The following is a 21,520-nucleotide window of genomic DNA, read 5'->3' as shown; positions in this document are numbered from 1 at the left end:
TTGAAATATATAACTATCAATTGTAGTAATATTTCGCAACACCGCTTTCCTATATTTGTTAATCAAATGAATGCAGTCTTGGTAAGCATGAGAGACTTAAAAAAACATTTTAAAAAATCTTGCCGACTCCAAACTTATGAACTAGTATTTGATTTGCATCTATACCTTTTCTTTTTTATACAATCAAAACAAAATGCTTCGCTAGAACATATTGCACATTTTAGAGTATATTTTACTTCTGTTCTTTAAATCTTGTAACTCATCCCATGCCATTTGTACTGACATAAATGAAAGCTGAAGTTAAGCAATCAACCAGATTTCTGGCAAGCAGACATTATAACAGGCAAAAAAATCTCAGATTTACATTCAAGGAGTGACTCCAGCCATATCTAGGGCCTTGAGGATGGCCTCTTTTGACTTGGGCCAGTATGTGACCATTTAGCAACTACCCTAGAAACCCCACAGACAAAAACCATTCACGCACCTTAGCAACTTCACAGCAACTCTACATCTCTCTCTCTGTTCTCCAGATAAAAGAAAAGACAAGTGCTGTCAAATGATTAATCGCGATTAATTGCATCCAAAATAAAAGATTTTGTTTACATAATATATTTGTGTGTACTGTGTATATTTATTACGTATAAATAAATAGACAGACATGCATGTATATATTTAAGAAAAATATGTTATATTTGTATATTAAATATATTTATATATAAATTAAATTATACGAATATAAATATATACATGTATATTATGTAAACAAAAACTTGCGATTAATCGTTTGACAGCACTAGTAAAAGAATAAAATGCCTATTAACAAAACCGTCCCTACTCAACCTCTATTTAAAATAAATGAATAGAAAAATACATCAATACAATGTGTTCTTTAGAAAACAACACAAAGAGCCGAGTGATCTCACTCTTCTTCATGGAGCTCCACTGGAGATTCCCAGAACTTGATCTGACAGTGGCCACAAAATTGGGGCCAGGGGCATACTACACCACCGCAAAGCTCAGAAGCAGCAGATCATGAAAGCCTCTACAAACTAAATCTTTAATGGCCACCATCCGCCATCAGCGCCACACGCTGGAGATGCTGATGCCTGGGCAGCTGTCAAAGCAGGCACCTTGAGGCACTAGATGTAAGATATGAACTTTGAAACTTGAAGCCTGCTGCAGAGTGCATCATCATTTAGTGAACACAAAAATCAATGGCCCTCATTCCGCTCGGTCCATGTAGAGCAGGGATCACGGGGAGCCACACCCATCCCATTGATCAGAGCTACTGTACTGCCCTCATTGACTGATCAGCAATTTAAGAGCTGCCCACCAGACTGTATGAACATTTGCACATCTGCACGTGTTTTGGTGTTAAATAAGAGTCCTTGGTCAGTAAGCGCTGACTTTATCCTCTCTGTCACTCATAATGCAAATGTAGACAAGTCGTTTGCTGTACTGTACCTAATTATAAGACAATTAAAAAGCGCATGGAAACACTGTTGCCTTTACATGTGTAAATCCATTCCTCACTGATTCTCCTTATATTCAAATGAATTCCGTAGGTTACTGGTAGCATCTCACTATTTCGTCGGACAGACAAGTGTGTTCTTAAAGGGGTCATATAATGCTATATCCACTTTTATAAGTTGATTGTACTGAAATGTGTGTTGGCAGTGCCTGTACACAACCATGCTATAATGATAAAAATCCATCCAGTGTTTTTTTTTTTTTAAATCTCCTAATATGTTTTCCCCTGTCTCAAATCGAGCTGTTCGTCTTGTGACGTCACAAGATCGGAGGCCCCACCCACGATTGTTGATTGACAGGAGCGTTTCAACACAGACCCGCCCTGAGCGAGCTGTCATCATAGTCCACCATTGTTGATACGCTGGAGCAGAATGGCGTCTAAGCGATCGTGGTGTTCTGTTCTTGGGTGTAATAACGAACACAGCAGTCGTTTTGATGTTCCTAAATCAGAACCGCTGAAGACGCAGTGGCTGAGTTTTGTTTTCGAAGGGAATTGTCCCCCAGATCAACCTCAATTATTTCATGTTTGCGCGAATCATTTCTTGGATCGGTACCAACTATTCGTGTTCCTGCTGTACCTCCAGAAGGCGGCGAGTGTAACATTTTATTAACCTTTATATTAATCTTTGCTAATCGCTTGCATGTTTCACCATGAATGTGGCTAAAGTTTACACTAACTTTAATTACGTGAAATCAAGTGTACATTACGGCATGTTTTCTATGTACGACGTTCTCAGTGTAATTCATAATCCCACGTTTGTAATGAACAACGCCTTATGGTTATTGTGTTATTATAAACTGTGTACGCTGTGGTAAAGTTAACGTGGTAACAGTACATTAAAATGAATGAAAGTGTCCTCAGAAACTCCCGCTGCCATTCTTCCGCCAAAAGATACCCTCAACTGTTGTCAAGGCAACACAATGTGTGTTGTGTCACGCCCCACAGAGCAGAGGGGCGGGGTGAGCAGAGCTCATGATCATTTAAAGGCACATGCACTGAAATGGCGTGCTGAACAGAGAGCTGTTTTTGAACAGGTAAAATGAGTGTTTTCTTACAATACTAACGAGAATTTTTAATTAAAGTATATTACAAACTTTTCATTTAGACCCTAAAGAATCATATTAACTTGTACAAAAATGGCATTATATGACCCCTTTAAAACGGATCAATAAATAAGTCAGTGTGTATCCTGTATGATAATCAATCAAATTCTTCAGGCTGTTGATGGGTAATCATTTTATCCTGCTTTGTACAGGAGTTACATCATAGTTTTGTCACTTATGACTATTACATGACTTAATTTTAGAAACTAATAAAACTGCCCTTGAGAATCAATAAATAAATGCATTTGCTCTTAAAGGGATAGTTCACCCAAAAATAAAAACGGTTACTATTTACTTGCATTCATGTCATTCCACCTGCATGTTCTTTTTTATTTTATTTTTTTTAATCCAATTTAATATAAAAGAGGAATTATAAGGAATGGACATGCTCCTCTTTTCCATACAATGAAAGTTCATGGCTGTCAAACTCCAAACAGTTCAAACCATAAATACAACATAAAATACCACCATAAAATATAGTATACCAGAGGTGGGCAATATACGGACACGATTAACCGGTAGAAATTTGTCAACTGATAGAGATTTCGGACTATGGTCTCCATCGCGGTTTCACGCTCATGTGACGTTTCTGTATTACGTGGTCATTGTTAAGCATTGTGGTTTAAAAACAACTAATTTTAAGCCGTTGAAACACAATTAGCAGTGAAAGAGAACTTAATTTCTCTACATGCGTGCGCTGTCTGAGATACTGTTTCTGAGCACTGTCACAGAAGCGTGCACACATGAAGACGGTGCACATAGAGCATGGGAGAACTGAACCAGAGTTATTTTTGCCTCTTTTTAGGCCTTTAATGGTTAAATACACACTTATATTTGTCAAAATTTCATCTTTGAAAGTATCCTTATAAAACAGTAATTTAGGTCTTAAGTGAAAGCAAACAGCTGAGAAAGAAAACGCATGTGTAACAGTGGATACGGGCAGCTCTTAAAGTGACAGCAGTCTAATATTACAGCTGTCTGTCATTCATGTTAATCAAACAACAAAAGAGAGAAAACTCTCACTGCTCTTGACTAAATCACTTTTGTAACTTCAATAAGAAGAAATCTGTAATTTACAAAGTGAAGAATATGCAGTGTTTTTATACATTTGATTACTTTACACAATGTATGTAGCATGTCTTATTTATTTGTTCTTTAATTTTTTTAGTCCTATTGCTTATAATTAATTTCTTATTTAATCGCTAATTGTTTACTTGTTTTCAGAGAGCTTGAGATTTTTTAAATTTTTTTATTTAGTATTATTTATTTTTTTTATACCGATACCAAGAATTATGAAATTTCTATGGGATCAAAAATTGAGCAAAAAATAACTATATTGTGATATATATATATATATATATATATATATATCAGTACCATGAAATTTAATTACTCATATTGTGATATAAGATTTTGGTCATATCACCCACCCCTAGTATGTATGCAACTCTATATATTCCAAGTCTTACAATATTGCTCAGGAAATAATTTAAGTCATTCTTCACTGTAAATCATTCCTGTTTAACGTCATCTGTCTTAACATGTAATGTAGGTTGTCTTTTGATAAGAGCTTTAAGTCTTTTTATAAGCTTGAAATCAAAATGCAAAAATAGTATATTAATCAACACAACTGTTTTCATCATTGATAATAATAAGAAATGATTCTTAAGCATCAAACCAGCATATCAGAATCATTTCCGAAAGATCATGTGACACTGAACACTGGAGTAACGGCTACTAATCAGCTTTGTCATCACAGGAAATTACATTTTTAAATATATTAAAACGGTGATATCAAAATGGAATATCCCAAACTGAACTTCAAATGAAAAGCATCATTAATAAAGGCAGTTTTTCTTTTCTTTTTTCTTTTGAATTACTCTTAAGGCACAGGTAAAGAAGTATTCACTACCTCTAGGAAGTGCTCTGCTTGTTGCTCTCTGTCCAGTTTCCTTGACGTGGTGGTGATGAGTCCTGAAAAACATTTTTAAAATTATAAAATTGAATAAGCTGAAAACTTCCTTGACAACTGTGCAATGAAAGAGCTGCATCAATCAGCATGGAAAGCCGCTCCACTCGACAATGATTAATAACATGTCAGCAAGGGTGCATAAATTTAGACAACACTGTTTGTTTATTGCAGAAAAACAGCAGCTCATGACACAAGGGCCTTTGGCATAAACCCACAGATGGTATGTGGTGAATGCATAGGGTTATTTTTCAAACCCCTAGCGGCTTTAAAAACACTTCAGTGCAGACAGAACAGCAGAGATTGAGAACAGGAAGACATTCCTGAATATGAATGCTTCCTTAAGGCACAAGACATCTGGATGCTGGAGTCTGAAGGTAAATAATTTTAAGCAGGGTTTGACAACAATTCCTGCTGTGGACATACTGACAAGCTGTAGAGAAGAGGGCTTGAGAATCTCAAAAAGAAATAGAGAACAAAAATATATTTACCCATCCTCATCTCGTTCAAAGCCCATATGACTTTGCCTCTTCCGTCGATCACGAAAAGAAAAGTTTGAAGAATGTATAACTTAGATTTGTGAACTATAGTGCACATCAGTAATACGGATGACTTTTTATAATACTTTTATGGTGTTTTCCCATCCTTTTTGAAGCTTGATAGTGCATTTCTCCTTCTGAGTTCCACAGAACAAAGTGATACGTGAGAATGTTTTAAAAAACTATATATATACACCATGTACGTACAAACTGCAAATTTCATCATTTTGTAGAACACTGTGACCATTTTAGCACAAGTTCCCATTATTTACCTAACACAAATCTATTGTATGTGCTTTCTGAGCCAGTGATTCTCTGTGAAATATAACCATGGCAACAAAAGAACTCCTGATGGCACAGGTTGAATTGCACTGCTGGAATCCACAGTATTCCCTAATGTGTGTCATCCAGAGAGACTCAATTAGAGAAATTAGAGAAGATATGAACTCACAGAGGCGATGAGGGACTGAAGCACAAAAAGGAAAGTATAAAAGAAGGATTTTTCACTCATAAGCCATTCATTTAAAGTATAAAGATATTGTCGGGAGGGTATTTGTAACAAAAAGAAATCGTATAAGATATGACTCTATTAGAGGCAAGCGCTCTAAACTAATAATCAAACATGCACTCTATTTTCAGGGTGCAGTAATTGGTTGCTGGCTTAGTCACAGCACATTTGTTTTTATAAAAGAGCTCACAATGCAATTTATCTGAACACTTAGGCTGAGTTCAACAGACAATCACAAAAAGAGAGCTAGATAAGTGGGGAGCAATTACAACGGCTTTTTCCCAGCAGTGGCTGAAGCTAAAGTAGAATCTATGACTGCAGTCCAGGGTCAAACTATAAAACGTTCAAGGTTTGATACTTTTGGGTTGATTCGACCATAATTTCATTTCCTTCCACATATTGTTTTTCCATATATTTCATCCTTGAACACTCAAAGGCTTTCATATAGATTGAAATACAGTGTTACCTCTCTTCTCACTACATATCAATACATGCACTCTCTCGCTCACATCTCATTATATATATTGAGTAAGATTTATTGAGCTTAAACCTCTGTATTCCAGTGTAAATATGTGGTGCCACATGCTGCCTTGGAGGGATTTGCCGACAGTAGAATGAAAAGCTTTCCTGCTGGCAACCAAACCTTGTTTAATTAATTCACTGACTACAGCTGCATACATAAGCTCCCATGACTCACTTCTCAAATGACAAGGAAAGCAGCACCTCGGTGTAATCAGCAGTGCAGCATGCACCCAGCATGCCATGGGATCAGAGCTCTGCATGTCTGTTAACACTTCATATTAGAATGTCCTGACACCGAGCAGATTACAGCCTGTGCTGCTCAGTTTGTTTAGTAGTACTTGTGAAAGCGTTCGTGAACGCGATAGATGGGAGATTGGACTGGGGGACAGTGCGCTGAAATTTCAAAGGAAAATATGATCAAAGATTATCTGCTCATATTCAGAGGGAAATAAATGATTTATTTATTTCCTGTAGATTTGCTTATTTTCTGTTGGTTAAAAATGTAAGTGATATAAATTTATTTAGTATAATCTCACATGTAATACTAAATTCAGATTTTTATATTAAAAATGTGACAAATTTGTGCAGTATAATCTCATATCCCTAGTAAAAAAAAAAGTAATACATTTAATACATTTATTTCATACTAAGAAAAGTTCAAATCTATTACTGACATATCGCTCAAGACTTGCTGATATAAAAATTATAATTAAACTTTATTTGGAGTACTACTTGTGCACAATGCAAATTTCTTAATATTAAGCCTAAAATGTGTTTTAATGTCACTATTGATAAAAACTGTATGACATTTGAATACTATCAGTCTCAATCAAATTTAATTCAGTATATCTTTAGTTAGACTTCAGCACTACTTCTGCAAAATTAAAGTGCATTAACTAAAAAAATGAAGTACAATTAAGTACATAAATATGTACATGTATTTGTAGTATAATTAGCATGAAATAAATGTATTTCAAATACTTTAGATTTTCATTTTATTTTTAAACGTTTATTACAAACATATGCAATATAATCTACATTTGTATTTTTATACTAAATGTTTTTATTTGTATATTAAAAATTAACACTTAATTAACAAAAGTCTATAATTAAACATTTTGTTTTTCATCTTTGAATTACCTTCATAATTTAAATCCTTATAATTTCCAGAAAATATTCATATATGCAACAATGTGATTTGCCTAATTTAGCTGTAATTAATTGGGGAAAAATTAAAATCAATTTGCAGCCTTGGTAATATAATGAAAAATAAAAGACTGAGTTTTTCTGTTTCTTCATAGAGCAAAAAATAAAATAAATAAATAAATAAAATACTCAGACAGTTTTTTATTACCTGTGTTGGAATCAATGGAAAAGAAGTTCTGAGGATTCCCAGCAGTGATACGATACATGAGACGGCTATCTGAGGCGGTAACGTCAGGGTCCTGGGCTTGGATACGGACCACAGACACGTCTTTGGGAGAGTTCTCCATGACGTACGGGTGGTAGACGGGTTCAGAGGTCAAAGGTGCATTATCATTCACATCCTCCACCTGGATAAACACCTCAATAGAGGCAGAGAGTGGCACCACGCCACGGTCCATTGCATACACCGTTAGCCAGTATGACTCCTGAGTCTCGCAGTCCAGGCTGCCAGTGGTGTAAATCATTCCTGTAAGAACAGAGAAAAAACACATTTAATATCGATCACCTGTTTGATGAATTCAACAAGAAGTACTTCACACACTTTGTGAGCTTTTTTGACATTTTTTATGACGCATCCACTGCTATCAGCACTCTGGCCTGAGTGAGCTGCAGGGAACATTCACTTATTTTTCAAGCTATCCATAACTTGGTTTGTGATTCAACTACACATCAAAAGCGTCCAACCCTACCATGAGTCAAACTTTGGTGTCAAACTTTATTAAACTGTAATGTGCCTAACATTTTGAAGAGATTACAGTCAGGCTGAAAGATTAATGTTTTTAGACACACACTCCCAGAAACCAGAGTCAGTTCAGCAGAGTGTTTCAAAGCCAGAGCTGGTGTGGTATGCCTAAAAGTGTAATTTCTCTTCAGATTTTCTCTGGGGAAATTTACACAACTGTCAACGATACCTGAGACCAACCTAAAGCAATTCAGTGAAAATGCTTTTTTTTTTTTTTTTTTTTTGCAGAGGTTCATTCTCTTACTACATTCTATTGCCCACAACTCAATTGTGAAACGATTAGATGCATATAAAACATCTGCAATAAATGATTCAATGTGGCAATGAGCTACATAGAAATCACTGTTATAGGGGTCAAAGGGGCTAGTTGTCACAAACAGTTTTCTACATATTGCGTGAACGTAGTATTTCCTGAAGATTTGCTTATTTTGTGTAGATTAAAAATGCAAATTACATAGATTTATGCATTATAATATATAGGGCTGTCAATTTAATGTTAATTTAGTGATAAACTAATATATGATAAATTAACCAGATGTTTAATTAAGTCTATAATTAATGCCTCTGTTTATCCTAATAAATTAAATCCTCATAAAACAATTTTCAGCCCTAGCTGTACAATGTAAACCATAATATTTTATGTTAGAAACAAAATACTGTGGTGATGCAATACATGAGATGTGTGACAACAAGAAAGAGAAATTTACTGAAATGAAAAGTGTGACAACTAGCCCCGGTCTCCTCTATATAACATTGTGTCAAACAGTCTGTTTACACTTTAGGTGTAATACAGTTACACTTTGCAGAGGACATGTTTGCTGAGCGGACAGATTTTTAGCTGGTGGTGTCCAATCCGAACTGACATCTTGGACATACCACTAACTTTAGAAGGGCTGGGAATCCCACCGCAGGGTACAACAGCTCCACTCAGAGACTGTATGACCTTCAGGTCTTCAGCGCTGCACATCTAATCATTCCTGACCAAAGTGCTGGCTCTGCCATTCTGTGATTAGGAGCACTTCGACATTGCATCACGGGCACATGTAAATACGATCACTGATAGGAAGGGGCGTCGCTGACAGAATGACCCATTTCGTGGCTGTGCAATGCAATGCAATGAGTCGATCGGTCAACCATGGCACAGAACAAAACCAACCGGCCGTGAAGTGATTCAGCCGAGGGGATTCCGACCCTCATAGCCAGCAGAAGCTGGGAAAAAAAGAGGAGTACTCACAAAGCATGCAGGTCCCTGATTCTTACTAAAACCTTAAAAGCATTGAGAAGTAGGACACCCGAGGGGACAAAGACACAAAGGATATGGGTGAAAACTAAACAGGGACATCTGAAGCTGACTGAATGGTTGCTCAGTGAGCTAACACAGTGTGACGGGTCAGTTTGCCTGAAGAAAATCTGCTATATTCACAATACACACCTTCAAAGAAAAACAATAGCCTGTTAAACAGAGAGCGAGACCACAAAATATACAGATGAATCAGACGAACAAAGTCTTAAAGAGTACTTTGGCCTCGTCCACTAATAATTTTGTATAATATTTTGTTTGTTCGTTCTCATGCAAAATTTCAGACGGATTCACAACGGGTGTATGCACCCATAAATTTACCTGCTCTTCTAATGTTGAATCTGGATTATAATGAGGGAGAGCTTGCCCACAGCTAGCAACTTGCATAAAATATGCCCAAACTATGACCTATGACCCAAACTATGCCAGTGTGCCATAAAAACTCGCAAGGGGTATTACTAATGTATTGGAAGTCCTAGAATAGAATGTGAAAATACCTTGAGCTTGTGTTAACCACAGACCTTATTTCTGGCATTTAAACATAAAGCCGTTCAAAAATCCCTTCAGGACTTTAGGACAATGGAATTGGAAGTGCTAAAATGCTAACTCATTTCTGGGTTTTGGCCTACAAAAAAAAAGTCACCCCTGCAGCACTCTATTATCAAACCACAATAAACAGTTTTTATGCGTTTACATGATTGTGTTGCAGACCTCTCATTTGCCAGCTGCTCATGTGTCAATACAATCTCATTTTTACTTTATTTATAATAAATTACAAAAGAAACCTGATTTTTAATTTTTGTGTGAAAACATCACATATATTATACAATAGCATGCAATATGAGATATATATGAGAAATATTAAGAGTAGTATGTGAATTTGCAACTCTAAACCACTATTACTGTATGTCTAAAGTCACAGAATTCCTAAACATGTAGGCTACATGTAAAAATAATAAATTGAAATGAAATTAACCTCTTTTTCGGTCTTCAATCCCTCCAGTCTTCCAATGACTAATCAAAACCCAGCAGAAATAAATGATTAAACCTTAATTTAGGTCATAAATAACGTTAAGACATAAAGACTTTCAGATAGGCACTAAATAAGATTGGTCCATTTAAAGCAGGTTATCAAGCTGAAAGGTTTCTTTATGATCATTTCTCATAAGATTAGCAAAAGTCAACACGTATCAACCTGGCACTTAAATGATAAGCAATTTGAGCTAAAAATAGGAGCCTTTCAGACCCAAACAGAAAATGAGGGTTAAATGAAAAGTGTACCAATTAATCTAGATAGTTCCAGTTAAATTGAATTTGATGGATGGAGAGAAGGTTCACTAATGAGCCGTTTCTTCTGCTTTTAAACATGCAGGATTTTTTTTTATACTGCAATAGGAGTAAATTGGGGTGCAATTCAGTCTGAAATGCAGCCAAAAGTACTCATTACATTCACATCTTGCACATGCTCTCAGGGAATATAGAAAACATAGCATGTCCTAACGTAGAGTTTTCCAGGAGTAAACAACCTTTGAAATTCGCCAAGATGTTAAAAATGTATGAAGTTCGCTTTTTAAACCCATACATGAGATAATTATATAACCTCAGTGCTGAAACAAAAAGTTAATTGATGTCATCATATCACATTACACACTTTCATCATAATAAAAAAAAAACCTTTATGCCAAACTGCTGTAAATGTATAGGTCACACAGCAATTAATGATCACATTGAGAATACAGCACTCTACGTACATTCATATACCGAGAAACCACATCAGTCGTGTCAGAAATATGACAGATGGCATAAAAAAAGTGACAAGATTTCAATGCTGTCTGGAACAGGACTCTACAGACTCAGACATGTTTTCCACAGTTTTGATTCAAAGATCCTAGCTTTGAAGCTGAGGTTGTTTTGATGGAGTCCCACAGGTTCTGACGCTGAGGCTCAGAAATTCTACAAAACACGAGGCCTGTCCCAGCTCAAATTAAAGAGACACAGATTTACACTAAGTGCCTGATTTTGTAAAGCATTTGAACACGAGAATCTAATTTGCTGTCGCGAAAGGGACTAGAGCAATGCAAACGATTTGACACGCTGCAATTGGCTTTCAGCTGATTGTGAATCTCAAATTACTGATCATGTCATTGAAAGCAGCACTAAATCCATCTGCGTCTTTAGCTTTACAAGCCATTGCTTTTAGCATTTATCATTATTCGTGAGAGTCAACCAACAGGTGTGTATTGTAAACATCAAGGACAGCTTATGGAGCTAGAAGGCAGAAAATCGGTGCCGTGTCCTTCAACTGCAACAGACTTAAAAGGATGATTATGTGTTTTGTGGTTAGCAATATCACAGAGAGGCCCCAATTATCCTCCAAGAACTTGCAAATTATAACCATTTCAAATGCAAGGCACATTGACACGCATGCCATTTAGTTTAACAGCAGATGTTTTTCTGCAAGTGAAACGGTAGCCATAATGCAACTTCATAATATTCATAACATTTGTCGTCACCATTTTAATTTCAAATTCCTTGAGAAAAACTGTAGTTCATATTTTAAGATGTAAACAATCAAATATTCATAGTTTGTCCTGAATTTAGAACATAATCAAGCAGAACTAAGCCATCAACTCATCCTTCATGTCTACAAACAAGATCAAGGGCAGTTCTTTTAATGCCAGGAATCTTGAATTATCTAGAGTTCACAAGCACTGTGCCTAAACATGCTGAAAAGGCATTTTTCTCTTTCAGCATAAATCTTTGCCCTGTCTCTTTCATTCTACTCCAAATCTGCATCTTTGTTACGGTCTGAGAGAAGTTTCCTCTGTATGCCATGCAGGCATCAATAGGAAAACCCTTGATATCTCCCCTGAATTACAATCAAAGTTCAAGAAGTCTGTAAGAGGAAGTGGGCTTGTGGTAAAGATCCTCGACTCCCTTATGCTCCAAAAATATGTTATCTCTCAAAAAGAAAAACAGAATACATCAGTCTTGTGCAGTGTGTGGGGATGTGAAGCACAAGCAGCCCTCTGCATAGGTGTCTGAGAGATTTTGACATAAAGGACTTAACCTGACTCTGGAGAAAAAGAGGCCAAATCTCAGAGGCAAATTAGAGCTGAACTTGTTTCTCGACAGGCGTCTGAGTGAGAGTGCACTCTGATTTATTTCCCAAAGTGTGGGTAGGAATACCAATGCCTGCTCAAAGCAGCAGAGCGCTCTGCCGATAAGGCCTTCATAAATCCCACCAGCCTTTTTAGTTCACTCTTGCGTCTGAGCAATGAGACTTCATATATAGGAATCACTTTACATACACACAACTTCAACCCAATACGTTTCAACTGGTGGACAAGATCAAGTGGCTTTGATTTCCACTTGTTTAGAAGTCTATTGCATGAACTGCCCACTTTCAGTCATCTCAAAAGTCCAGTGACAATGACAAGGACTCATAACACACCAAGCAACATGGCAGCTAAATGGATCTCGGTAGGCGGATATGTAGTGGGCGTGCTGAGCCAAAGCCACTGTCCTTACTTGTCCCTGAGGTTTTACTTTGAAGATGAAAGACAACTCTTGTTCTCATGTATCCGCTTCCCCTACAACTTGTCTTTTGCTGCTGGTAGGGCATTCAATTCTCTGTGGAAATTCCATGCTCATTTGAGGTTCTGGCACAAGCGTGCACCACTTGCTTACTTTAAACAGGGGCCTGATTAACAGGCTCAGACTAATTAGCTGACATGTGAATGGAGGACCACAGTTACATCCTACTGCCCGTTGTAGTTCTCTAATCAATAGTCATTAGTTGTAATTAATAGTGAAGCTGGCACCACATAAGTCGTAGCTAAGCAACCAAGCATTTTTTCAGTGTTGCAAATATCAGATCTCACAGCAAATGCCAGATCTCACAGATTTTGAAAATTACAGACTGTGAAAATCACAGAAGAACACTGTTTCAAGCCACATAGAGGTCAAGTCCTACCTTTCTAGGTCAGTGGTCTTCTCCAGTGGCGGCAATTTCAGAGGCAATTGTAGACTCAGAGCACAAATTCATTGCCAAGAGAAATAACGTCACCGTGACCTTTTAATACCATTCAGTCAGCACACTGCAGTAAAATGTTAGGGCATAAATTCACAACCATTTTCACAGGTTTTGTTTTATTGTGCAAGCATCGACTCAGGACTGGTTAGTCTTCAAAAAAGACAAAGAATAGCAGACAACACAACCAAAAGGCACATAAAGAATCAAACTATAGATACCTGTTTCTTCATCAATGGAGAACCTTCCAAGACCACTTCTAGCTTTGATAGAGTATCTGATCACTCCATCTCTGCCCTTGTCATCATCTTGAGCAGTCACCTGGAGGACACTTGTTCCATGCCGAGAGTTTTCCTTCACAGTGCCCCTCACTGCAAATTCTGAGAAATACGGCTCGTTGAGGTTCTCACTCACGTCAATGACTTCCACTTCAAGATAAGACTCAGAGCGAAGCTTGACTGGAAAACCCAAGTCCTCTGCAACCACCGAGAGATTGTAAAATTGTTGCTTCTCATAGTCCAGGTCTTTGGCCACCTTAATGGCACCACTTTCAGGATGGATCTTAAATGTTCCATTGAAATCATTGGGTAGGGAGTATCTCACCCATCCTCCAGATCCAATGTCAGGATCTTGCGTTTGCAGCCAAGCTATAACTGCACCTATAGGAAGGTCCTCCAACACACGACAACTGTAGCTCCTGGGAATAAACATTGGGGCACAGTCATTTACATCCTCGAGGTAGACTCTCAGTGTTGTCTCTGAGAACATCTGATTCCCTCTTTCTGCCTTATCCCTGGCCTGAATTTTGAGGGTGAAATCCGAGACGGACTCCCTGTCCAACTGACTAGACACATAAACGGAGCCAGTCTCACTGTTAATGGCAAATAAAGGGATGTTTGTTAACAAGGTGTATGAGATTTCACCGTTCTGACCGAGATCTTCATCTGAGGCTGTGACCTGGATCACTTCCTTGCCGATAGCTGCATTCTCTGATATAATGGCAGTATAGCTCTCAAGGGAGAATTTTGGGCTATTATCATTCACATCATCAATGATAACTGTCAGCAATCTCCAGCTGGATCTCTGTGGAACACCCAAGTCATAGATAGTTATGTTGAGAAGGTACCGATCTGATCGTTCACGGTCTAGTGGCTGATAGATGTATATTAGGCCACTTTCCATGCCAATATTGAAGCAGCTGTCAATGTTCCCATCTGATATGGCATGCAGAATGCGACCATTGAAGCCTGTGTCACCGTCATTTGTGTTCACTTGAAGGACACTGGCTCCCACGGGCATGTCCTCACGAACTACAATGTCGGACGGAAAGGATTCAAACTGAGGCGTCTGTCTGTTGACAGAAAATAGATCTGTGTAGCCTTCCTCCACTTTGGATTTGCTAATGGCAGTGGCTCTTTTCAGAAGTTTCTCAGCTAACTTCTGTGCAACTTTTGTGTCTCGACAATTGAAACTTCTTGCTGGCATTCTGCCTCTGACCACTGATATATTTACAAAGGTGGGTGCGGAGAGCAGCTCGCCATCTGACGCAGCTATTTTCAAGTTGAACTGTTCATTCTTTACACTCATTGAAGAGAGGGGTCTTTTTAATGACAACATCCCAGAGTCCGGGTTAAGAATGAAGACATCTTGCTCATTTCCAGACAGAATCTTATATTTAACCAACCCAAGCTCATCGATATCAATGGCAGACATTATGATGATCGTCTGACCCACAGGAAAATCGCGTCCTATCGTACCTTTACATGACACACGCTCAAAAAGAGGTTGGTTGTCATTAATGTTCAACACTTGTACCGTGACATTAACTTCACTTTCTCGTCTGTAAGGCGATCCCCAGTCTGAGGCTCGGATGGCGAACACATATGTCTCTAAAGACGATTCAAAATCCAGTTCTTTGGATGTCGTCAGCTCTCCTGTATTTTGGTTGATGATAAATGGAAGGGGCTGAAAGCTGGCTATGCTGTATGTTATGCACCCATTATCACCTTTATCATCATCCACCGCTGATATCATTAAAATGACAGTGCCAATTGGGACGCTCTCATTGATAGAGACTTCGTAAGATGTGCTGGTAAACACTGGGTAGTTGTCGTTAGCATCCTCAACCGTGATTTGCACCTTTGCTGTCATGCCACTTACTGTCTCTGTCACCTCTAAATTGAAGAGCTGCTGTTTTAATGTGGTAAACTGTTGCACTGTTGAGATGACACCAGTGAGTGGATTAATGATAAAATAAATTGAATCTGAGGTCAGGCTTAGAGCATAGCTGACGGCCGGCGGTCTTGGAGATATCCTCACAGTCTCTATTATGGTCCCTGGTGGTGCAATCTCAATAATTGAGATTTTGTAAATCTTTTTTTCGAAACTCACCTGCACGGACTGTGGTTTTTTCACTAAGAGCTGAACAGACTGAGTGTTGGAGAGTCTTGGTGGTGTTCCTCGGTCTTTGGCTTGAAAAGTGAGATTGCAACCATAAGGAAATTTATCCCAGTTGACTGGTTCAGATGTCTTCAGCTTGTATTCATTTCCAAGTGGAGCTCTGTCAAAGACAAACTGCTCCTGAGGGTCACCTGCAATGATGGCAACCCATTCAATTTCTCCATTGGGTCCCTCGTCCAAATCTTCTACAGTAACAATGGCGTAAACTGGCTCTTTGTCTAATATTAAAGGGTAACGTGCGACTGCAGTCAGCGTTGGAGCGAACTCATTGATACGCACAACACTGATTACTAGTTTGGCTGTACTGCTAATACCACTGTTCCCATAAACCTTCATTCCACGATCCACTGCTAAAACCTCAAGGTCAAATCTGCTGTTCTTATCTGCATTTAGCTTGGCTGTGAGCGATACCACCCCACTGGTTGGGTGGACTGCAAACTCCTCCACGTCTTCTTTGAAAAAATAGTAAAACTCGCCATTGGAGCCGATGTCTGCGTCAGTGGCAGTCACCTGAGCCACATTTGCTCCCAGTGGAGAACTTTCTGAAATATCAATGGCATAGGAAGTGGGTGAGAACAAAGGTCGGAGGTCATTCATGTCCATAATTTGCACATTAACTGTCACGAAAGCCTCCAGCCCGCCTTTGCCGGTAGCCCTCACCGTTAATGTATAATTATTCTGCACTTCACGGTTCAGGATGGCAGCATTCCCACCGTTAGTCCGTATGCGGAGAAAGCAAAAGTCCCCCAACACAAATTCCTCAGCCTGAAACAGCCCTTCATCGTCTCCAGATTCAATGGAATATTTGATGTCCAAAAGACCAGACTTTGATAGAGGAATCCCCATTTTAACCTCAGTCCTAATGTATGTCCGAGCTGCAGAGTTCTCATAAATGGTGGCATTGTAGATTGAGGCGGTAAATTGAAAGGAAGAGGACCCTGGCTCCTGCAGTTGCCCCAAACAAGGAAGCAGGTGGAGGAGCAATAAGGAGAAACTGGTGAGACAGATCCTCATACTCCCCCCAGGGCAGCTGTTTATAGCCATGCCATCATCCAGTTATCCTGCAAAAGAGAGATATATATGCAGTAAACCATTTCAATCTAGAGCATTCATCTCACAAAGACATATCCTATTGCTCACATAAATGTGAAGGCAGTTATTTATTAAGAAGCCCTTGGTTTGGATTAAATTGTCAAAAAATAAATAAATACCTGACCCCTGTTCTCAATGGACTCAGTAATACCCTTTCACAAAACACTGACAAGCGAGTTAGATGGTAATCTCACTGCAAGATTGATAACAGCAACGAAGAGCAAAAATGAGGGTTAATAGCCGTATACGTGTGACATACAGGTAAAAACAAATAATATTTAAATAATATTTAAATGTTCTTGAAAGTAAAGTGCAACAAGAAAAAATGTGAATAAATGACACATTACCTAGTTTCGCATTATATTTTTGTATTGCATTTGAAGTAAATAACTTTGATCATGTCAAACAAAACCGATTCTCTTTAATGAACGCACGAGTCTCTATTAAAATACGATTGTAATCAAAGGAAACTTTCAACGCTGTGGACTCTAGTAAAAGATGTTGTTACTGAGACCGAGCAGTCACTTGTTCTCCGATAATTAGTGCATCAAAATATGTGAATGAGCTCTTACCTCTGGCTTAGGGAGAAAGAAATCTCTGCTCTGCAGACATCCAAGAGCCCGCTTTGTGAAACTACATCCTTCACTTCTTTGCCATACAGGACTCAGTGCCACTCACAGTTGACTGTAATCAGCGGAGCGCGCACCTCCTAAAGCGCGCTCACGAGTGCACGCTGTCCCGTGAATGCGCAAACGAAACCGTTGTTGCTGCTGTCCCATGGCAACAAAACGATCTAAACCTCGTCTCACACAAACATTAGACAATTAGATCAATGTGTTTACGCTAAACAGAGCGCGCAAAACAATACTGATGTTCTTTAGAATATCATTCAAAACGCATTTAGGATTATTGCAACATAAAAAAAAATATTCATGATAATAATTAGATTTTTTCTTCGCGGAAAAAAAAATAAAAAATGATGTGACGGCGTGAAATAGAATTGAACAGGGTTCATTTTCATGCACTGCCTTGTCTGTGTTTTTAATTCACAACTCCGTTAGGTGGTGCATCCCATCTCTCACTCTGTGATCCAATCATTCCAACTAATTCCGAGACAATCCGAAAATAGGCGATTGTAGCCGAAGTGCTGCTCGATCATTTACGGAAATTGACGAAAGATTCCGGAAGGAACCTTACGACGGGAAGCCGCAGTAGCAAGCTAGTCAAGACTTTGGATCATTCCCTCTTGACCACGTTGTACAGTATACGTTTAATTTCTGTCATACATTATGTCTGTACTGTGTTATAATAAGGGATGTGGACAACGTTTTGATCCCGACAAGAATTCAAATGGTAAGACTTAACAAACAAACGATAGCCGGATTGCTATGGTAGATAGCCGGATAAATGCAGAAACAAACCTTTTGTCTTTAATAACATTTATTTATATACATCTAGCATTACCGAAACACGACCGCCTCTCAAGAGTCCCATATTAATTTTATTTAAACGTCATTTGGTATGTTCATTTAAGGAGGCATTTACAATGCTGGTCATTAACGTTTGAATGATGCTTAATCAGTAGCTCCGATTTAGTAAATGATTATTAAGTTCATAGAAGGCATTTGTTGGAGTAGCAAACTTGATCTACACTGACATGTGACTATATTCTTCTGACGTTACATTTCACGCTATCAACCACTTCTTATCCTTAGACGCATGCACATACCACCCCGGAGTACCAGTGTTTCATGATGCATTGAAGGTATGGGCATGCAAGAAGATCAGTTTACTTATTCATGTGAAATTTAACCTTTCCATTGTTATGTTACTCATAGTTAAACCCGTTAAATCGTGTCTTTCATTGCTTCCCAGGGTTGGTCTTGCTGCAAGAGACGAACAACTGACTTTTCGGATTTCCTCAGTATTGCTGTGAGTGCTTGTATGTGATTAGACTGAAGCGTTGAGCGTTTGCATAGATAGAGTTGTGGCTGGAGTCTTAAAACAGTTTTTATAAATCTTTTAGGGTTGCACGAAAGGCCCTCATAATCAGGAGAAGCCCTCTGAGCCTGTTAAACCAGAAGTGAAGTCCTCTGTGGAAAAGAGTGTGAATGATGTGAAGCCAAAGTTTAATGAATGCATCACCCAAGCACCAAAACCTCTAGAGTCTATTCAGCGACCAAGGTAAAAGCACACTTGAAGAGGACAGGGTCTTCCCTATTTGTATTTTCTGGCTCATTATTTCAGATGTTCAGAAGATGAAGTAATGCAGCATTAAATCTACTATAGAGAACAAGTTCTTCTCATTAACAGTTCACCCAGCCAAAACCCACATTGACGTTACGACCTCTTAAGGATAAATGACTGAAAACAGCCCTTTTTAATTGTCTTTGTAGTCCAGATGAGCCTTTCTGCATTCTACAACAGAAGATCTTTCCTTCGCTCAAACAGGCTTTAGAAAAGCTTACATTAACTGAGGAAAATGCACAGGAGATAAAGGGTAAGAATAGCCCAACCATCCTTTTCCCCACCTTTCTATATTTGTCTTTTATTCTGATGCATTTTATTCTCTTTCTTGTATTATAGAGGAGGATAGTGATGAAATTAAGATAGGGACGTCCTGTAAGAATGGAGGCTGCAGTAAGGTACTGTTCTCTCTGCCTGTTTCTCCGATTAGAATCCATGGCACGTTGAGTCTCTTTGGTCTATAATAAACAATGGATTCTCATTATTCTGTTTTTCAGACATTCAACGGACCAGACAGTGATGAAGACACATGTTTGTATCATGCTGGTGTACCTATCTTCCATGAAGGGTAAATTAGTGTCAGATCAAAACTGAATACTACTACTAAAAAGTACTAGAAAAGTGTAAATGGAGAAATTTCAGATATATCCACGGATTCTGCAATTAATTCCTCTTTTTATCCTTCCTCATAAAAGGATGAAATATTGGAGCTGCTGTAAGAGGAAAACCTCAGACTTCAACACGTTTCTGTCTCAGGAGGGCTGTACCCGAGGAAAGCATCAGTGGAAGAAAAAAGATACAGTAAGTGTCTACCATGAGATTTAAAAGTCAAAGCACTATATTACTTTAATTGGATTTTTTAGTTTTTTCACATCCTGTCCAATAAAACATTTTAGAGAATCTGGCCTTTTGCAGGCCAATATCCAAGTTTCAAATGAACATATAATTTGTTGAAGGCCATAATGTTGAATACATTTACATGCGAATTCTAATAAAGCAGAGGATGCCATTTTTCTATGTGTACATAGGGAAAGAAGGTTGTGCCATGCAGGTTTGATTGGCACCAAACAGGAAGTCAGGTCATCATTTCCATTTATGCCAAAAATTCAGTACCAGAGCTGAGCTCAGTGGATGGGAACAGCACTGTGGTAAGGCACCAAGGTCATTTCTGTTGGATTTTATGCTGACATTACATAGAAAGTCTCATAGGTGTGTTTTTTTTTTTTTTTTTTAAATGACTAACTCCTGTACTCAATATTTTACTGTATAATTTTACATTTATTTGCAAGATTCTGCATAGCACTAATTTAAAATGTATTTTATTCTTGCAGCTCAAAATCCACATTATATTTGAAGGAGAGAAAGAATTTGAACAGCAGATCAGTTTGTGGGGGGTAAGTATAGCCTTTTAGAGTACGTATATAAAACTCTTTCATTAAAGCTGAAGCGTATACAATGTATTTAATATTTTAATATGTAATGTATAGTCGTAGGGGGTTTCCACTCCACGTCATTCCTGTCAACACCACTTAGCTGTTTTAAAATCAGTGTAAATCACAGCTTTTTGAGGCTTATTGCTTTAACAGAAACTTCAGCACCACAATACAAGTAATGCATCAAATTATTTGATTATTCTAAGTCTTTTCCATTTGCTTTTTCCTTTAGGTAATTGATGCAAGTAAAAGTTTGGTGAACATGATGGCTACCAAAATTGAGGTCGTGTTGAAGAAGGCAGAACCAATGTCATGGGCCCGACTAGATCTTCCACCAGTTGCTCCACCAAAGGAAAAAGAAAAGGAAAAAGATGATGACAGTGAGGATGAATGTGATGATTAAATTAAGAGACTGTAAGAGAACTACTATTCTCTGAATAGGAGTGGGAATCATTTTCTCTGGTTTTAAGTTTTGATACATAATGAAGCATGAATGTGTTATATAAATTCTGAAAGCTCTTCATGTTTGTCCAAGGACAAACTATAGATTTATTGTACAGGGCATGTTTAGAGGGTTTTTCAAAGAACCAAGTTACTCTTAATACAGTATTTTGATTGACCAAAATGTGTGCAGTTGTAGTAAATGGAACATTCCACTGTTTTGTTTTTGCCAGTGCAAATAGTCATTGAAGCTGCGTTCATTAATATTAATTCATCCAGAGCAAGAGTTCATAATTGCAAAGATGTCAAGGTGAAAGGTGCACATTTTCTTGTGAAAGATTACTTGCCGTTCAAAACAAGTGCTGTGAAACGGTTGCAATTCACCAATTTAAAA

At 38.1% G+C, this 21,520-nt stretch overlaps 2 protein-coding genes across 9 annotated transcripts in view; one reads left to right on the top strand and one right to left on the bottom strand.

The window, feature by feature from the left end:
- Positions 1–17,934, bottom strand: part of LOC131547898 (protocadherin Fat 3) — a 55,347-nt gene extending 37,413 nt beyond the window's left edge. For 7 of the 8 annotated variants that reach the window (XR_009273051.1, XR_009273050.1, XM_058788672.1 and 4 more), the window contains exons 1-4: positions 17,578–17,934; positions 13,675–16,974; positions 7,527–7,844; positions 4,547–4,608 (exon numbers count right to left, since the gene is read on the bottom strand). Coding sequence is in view for 6 of the 8 variants with exons in the window: in XM_058788672.1 (XP_058644655.1) it covers positions 4,547–4,608; positions 7,527–7,844; positions 13,675–16,957 (3,663 nt within the window). In the remaining 2 variants the exon portion in view is untranslated. Of the gene's footprint in view, positions 1–4,546; positions 4,609–7,526; positions 7,845–13,674; positions 16,975–17,577 lie in introns of those variants that run through there. The other variant, XM_058788677.1, reaches the window with a different exon arrangement.
- A 217-nt stretch (positions 17,935–18,151) lies between these two features.
- On the top strand, positions 18,152–21,347 carry chordc1b (cysteine and histidine-rich domain (CHORD) containing 1b). The gene is made up of 11 exons (XM_058788680.1): positions 18,152–18,358; positions 18,721–18,770; positions 18,881–18,937; positions 19,032–19,189; positions 19,402–19,505; positions 19,592–19,650; positions 19,750–19,820; positions 19,948–20,053; positions 20,281–20,400; positions 20,584–20,646; positions 20,918–21,347. Exons 1-11 carry the CDS (start codon positions 18,295–18,297, stop codon positions 21,086–21,088), a joined length of 1,023 nt encoding a protein of 340 aa, XP_058644663.1. The 5' UTR covers positions 18,152–18,294; the 3' UTR covers positions 21,089–21,347.
- Positions 21,348–21,520: the final 173 nt, after the last annotated feature.

The sequence above is a fragment of the Onychostoma macrolepis genome, chromosome 10, assembly GCF_012432095.1.
Source record: "Onychostoma macrolepis isolate SWU-2019 chromosome 10, ASM1243209v1, whole genome shotgun sequence".
NCBI classification, from domain to species: domain Eukaryota; kingdom Metazoa; phylum Chordata; class Actinopteri; order Cypriniformes; family Cyprinidae; genus Onychostoma; species Onychostoma macrolepis.
The sequence above is the reverse complement of the archived record's forward strand: the minus strand, read 5'-3'. Positions and strand labels throughout refer to the sequence as shown.

Excerpts from the sequence above, each read along its gene's own strand:
- chordc1b (XM_058788680.1), top strand. The coding sequence starts at position 18,295 with ATGTCTGTACTGTGTTATAATAAGGGATGTGGACAACGTTTTGATCCC. Across the intron at positions 19,190-19,401 it reads GAGTCTATTCAGCGACCAAG|TCCAGATGAGCCTTTCTGCA; the intron begins GTAAAAGCACAC and ends TTGTCTTTGTAG. Across the intron at positions 20,054-20,280 it reads AGTGGAAGAAAAAAGATACA|GGAAAGAAGGTTGTGCCATG; the intron begins GTAAGTGTCTAC and ends ATGTGTACATAG.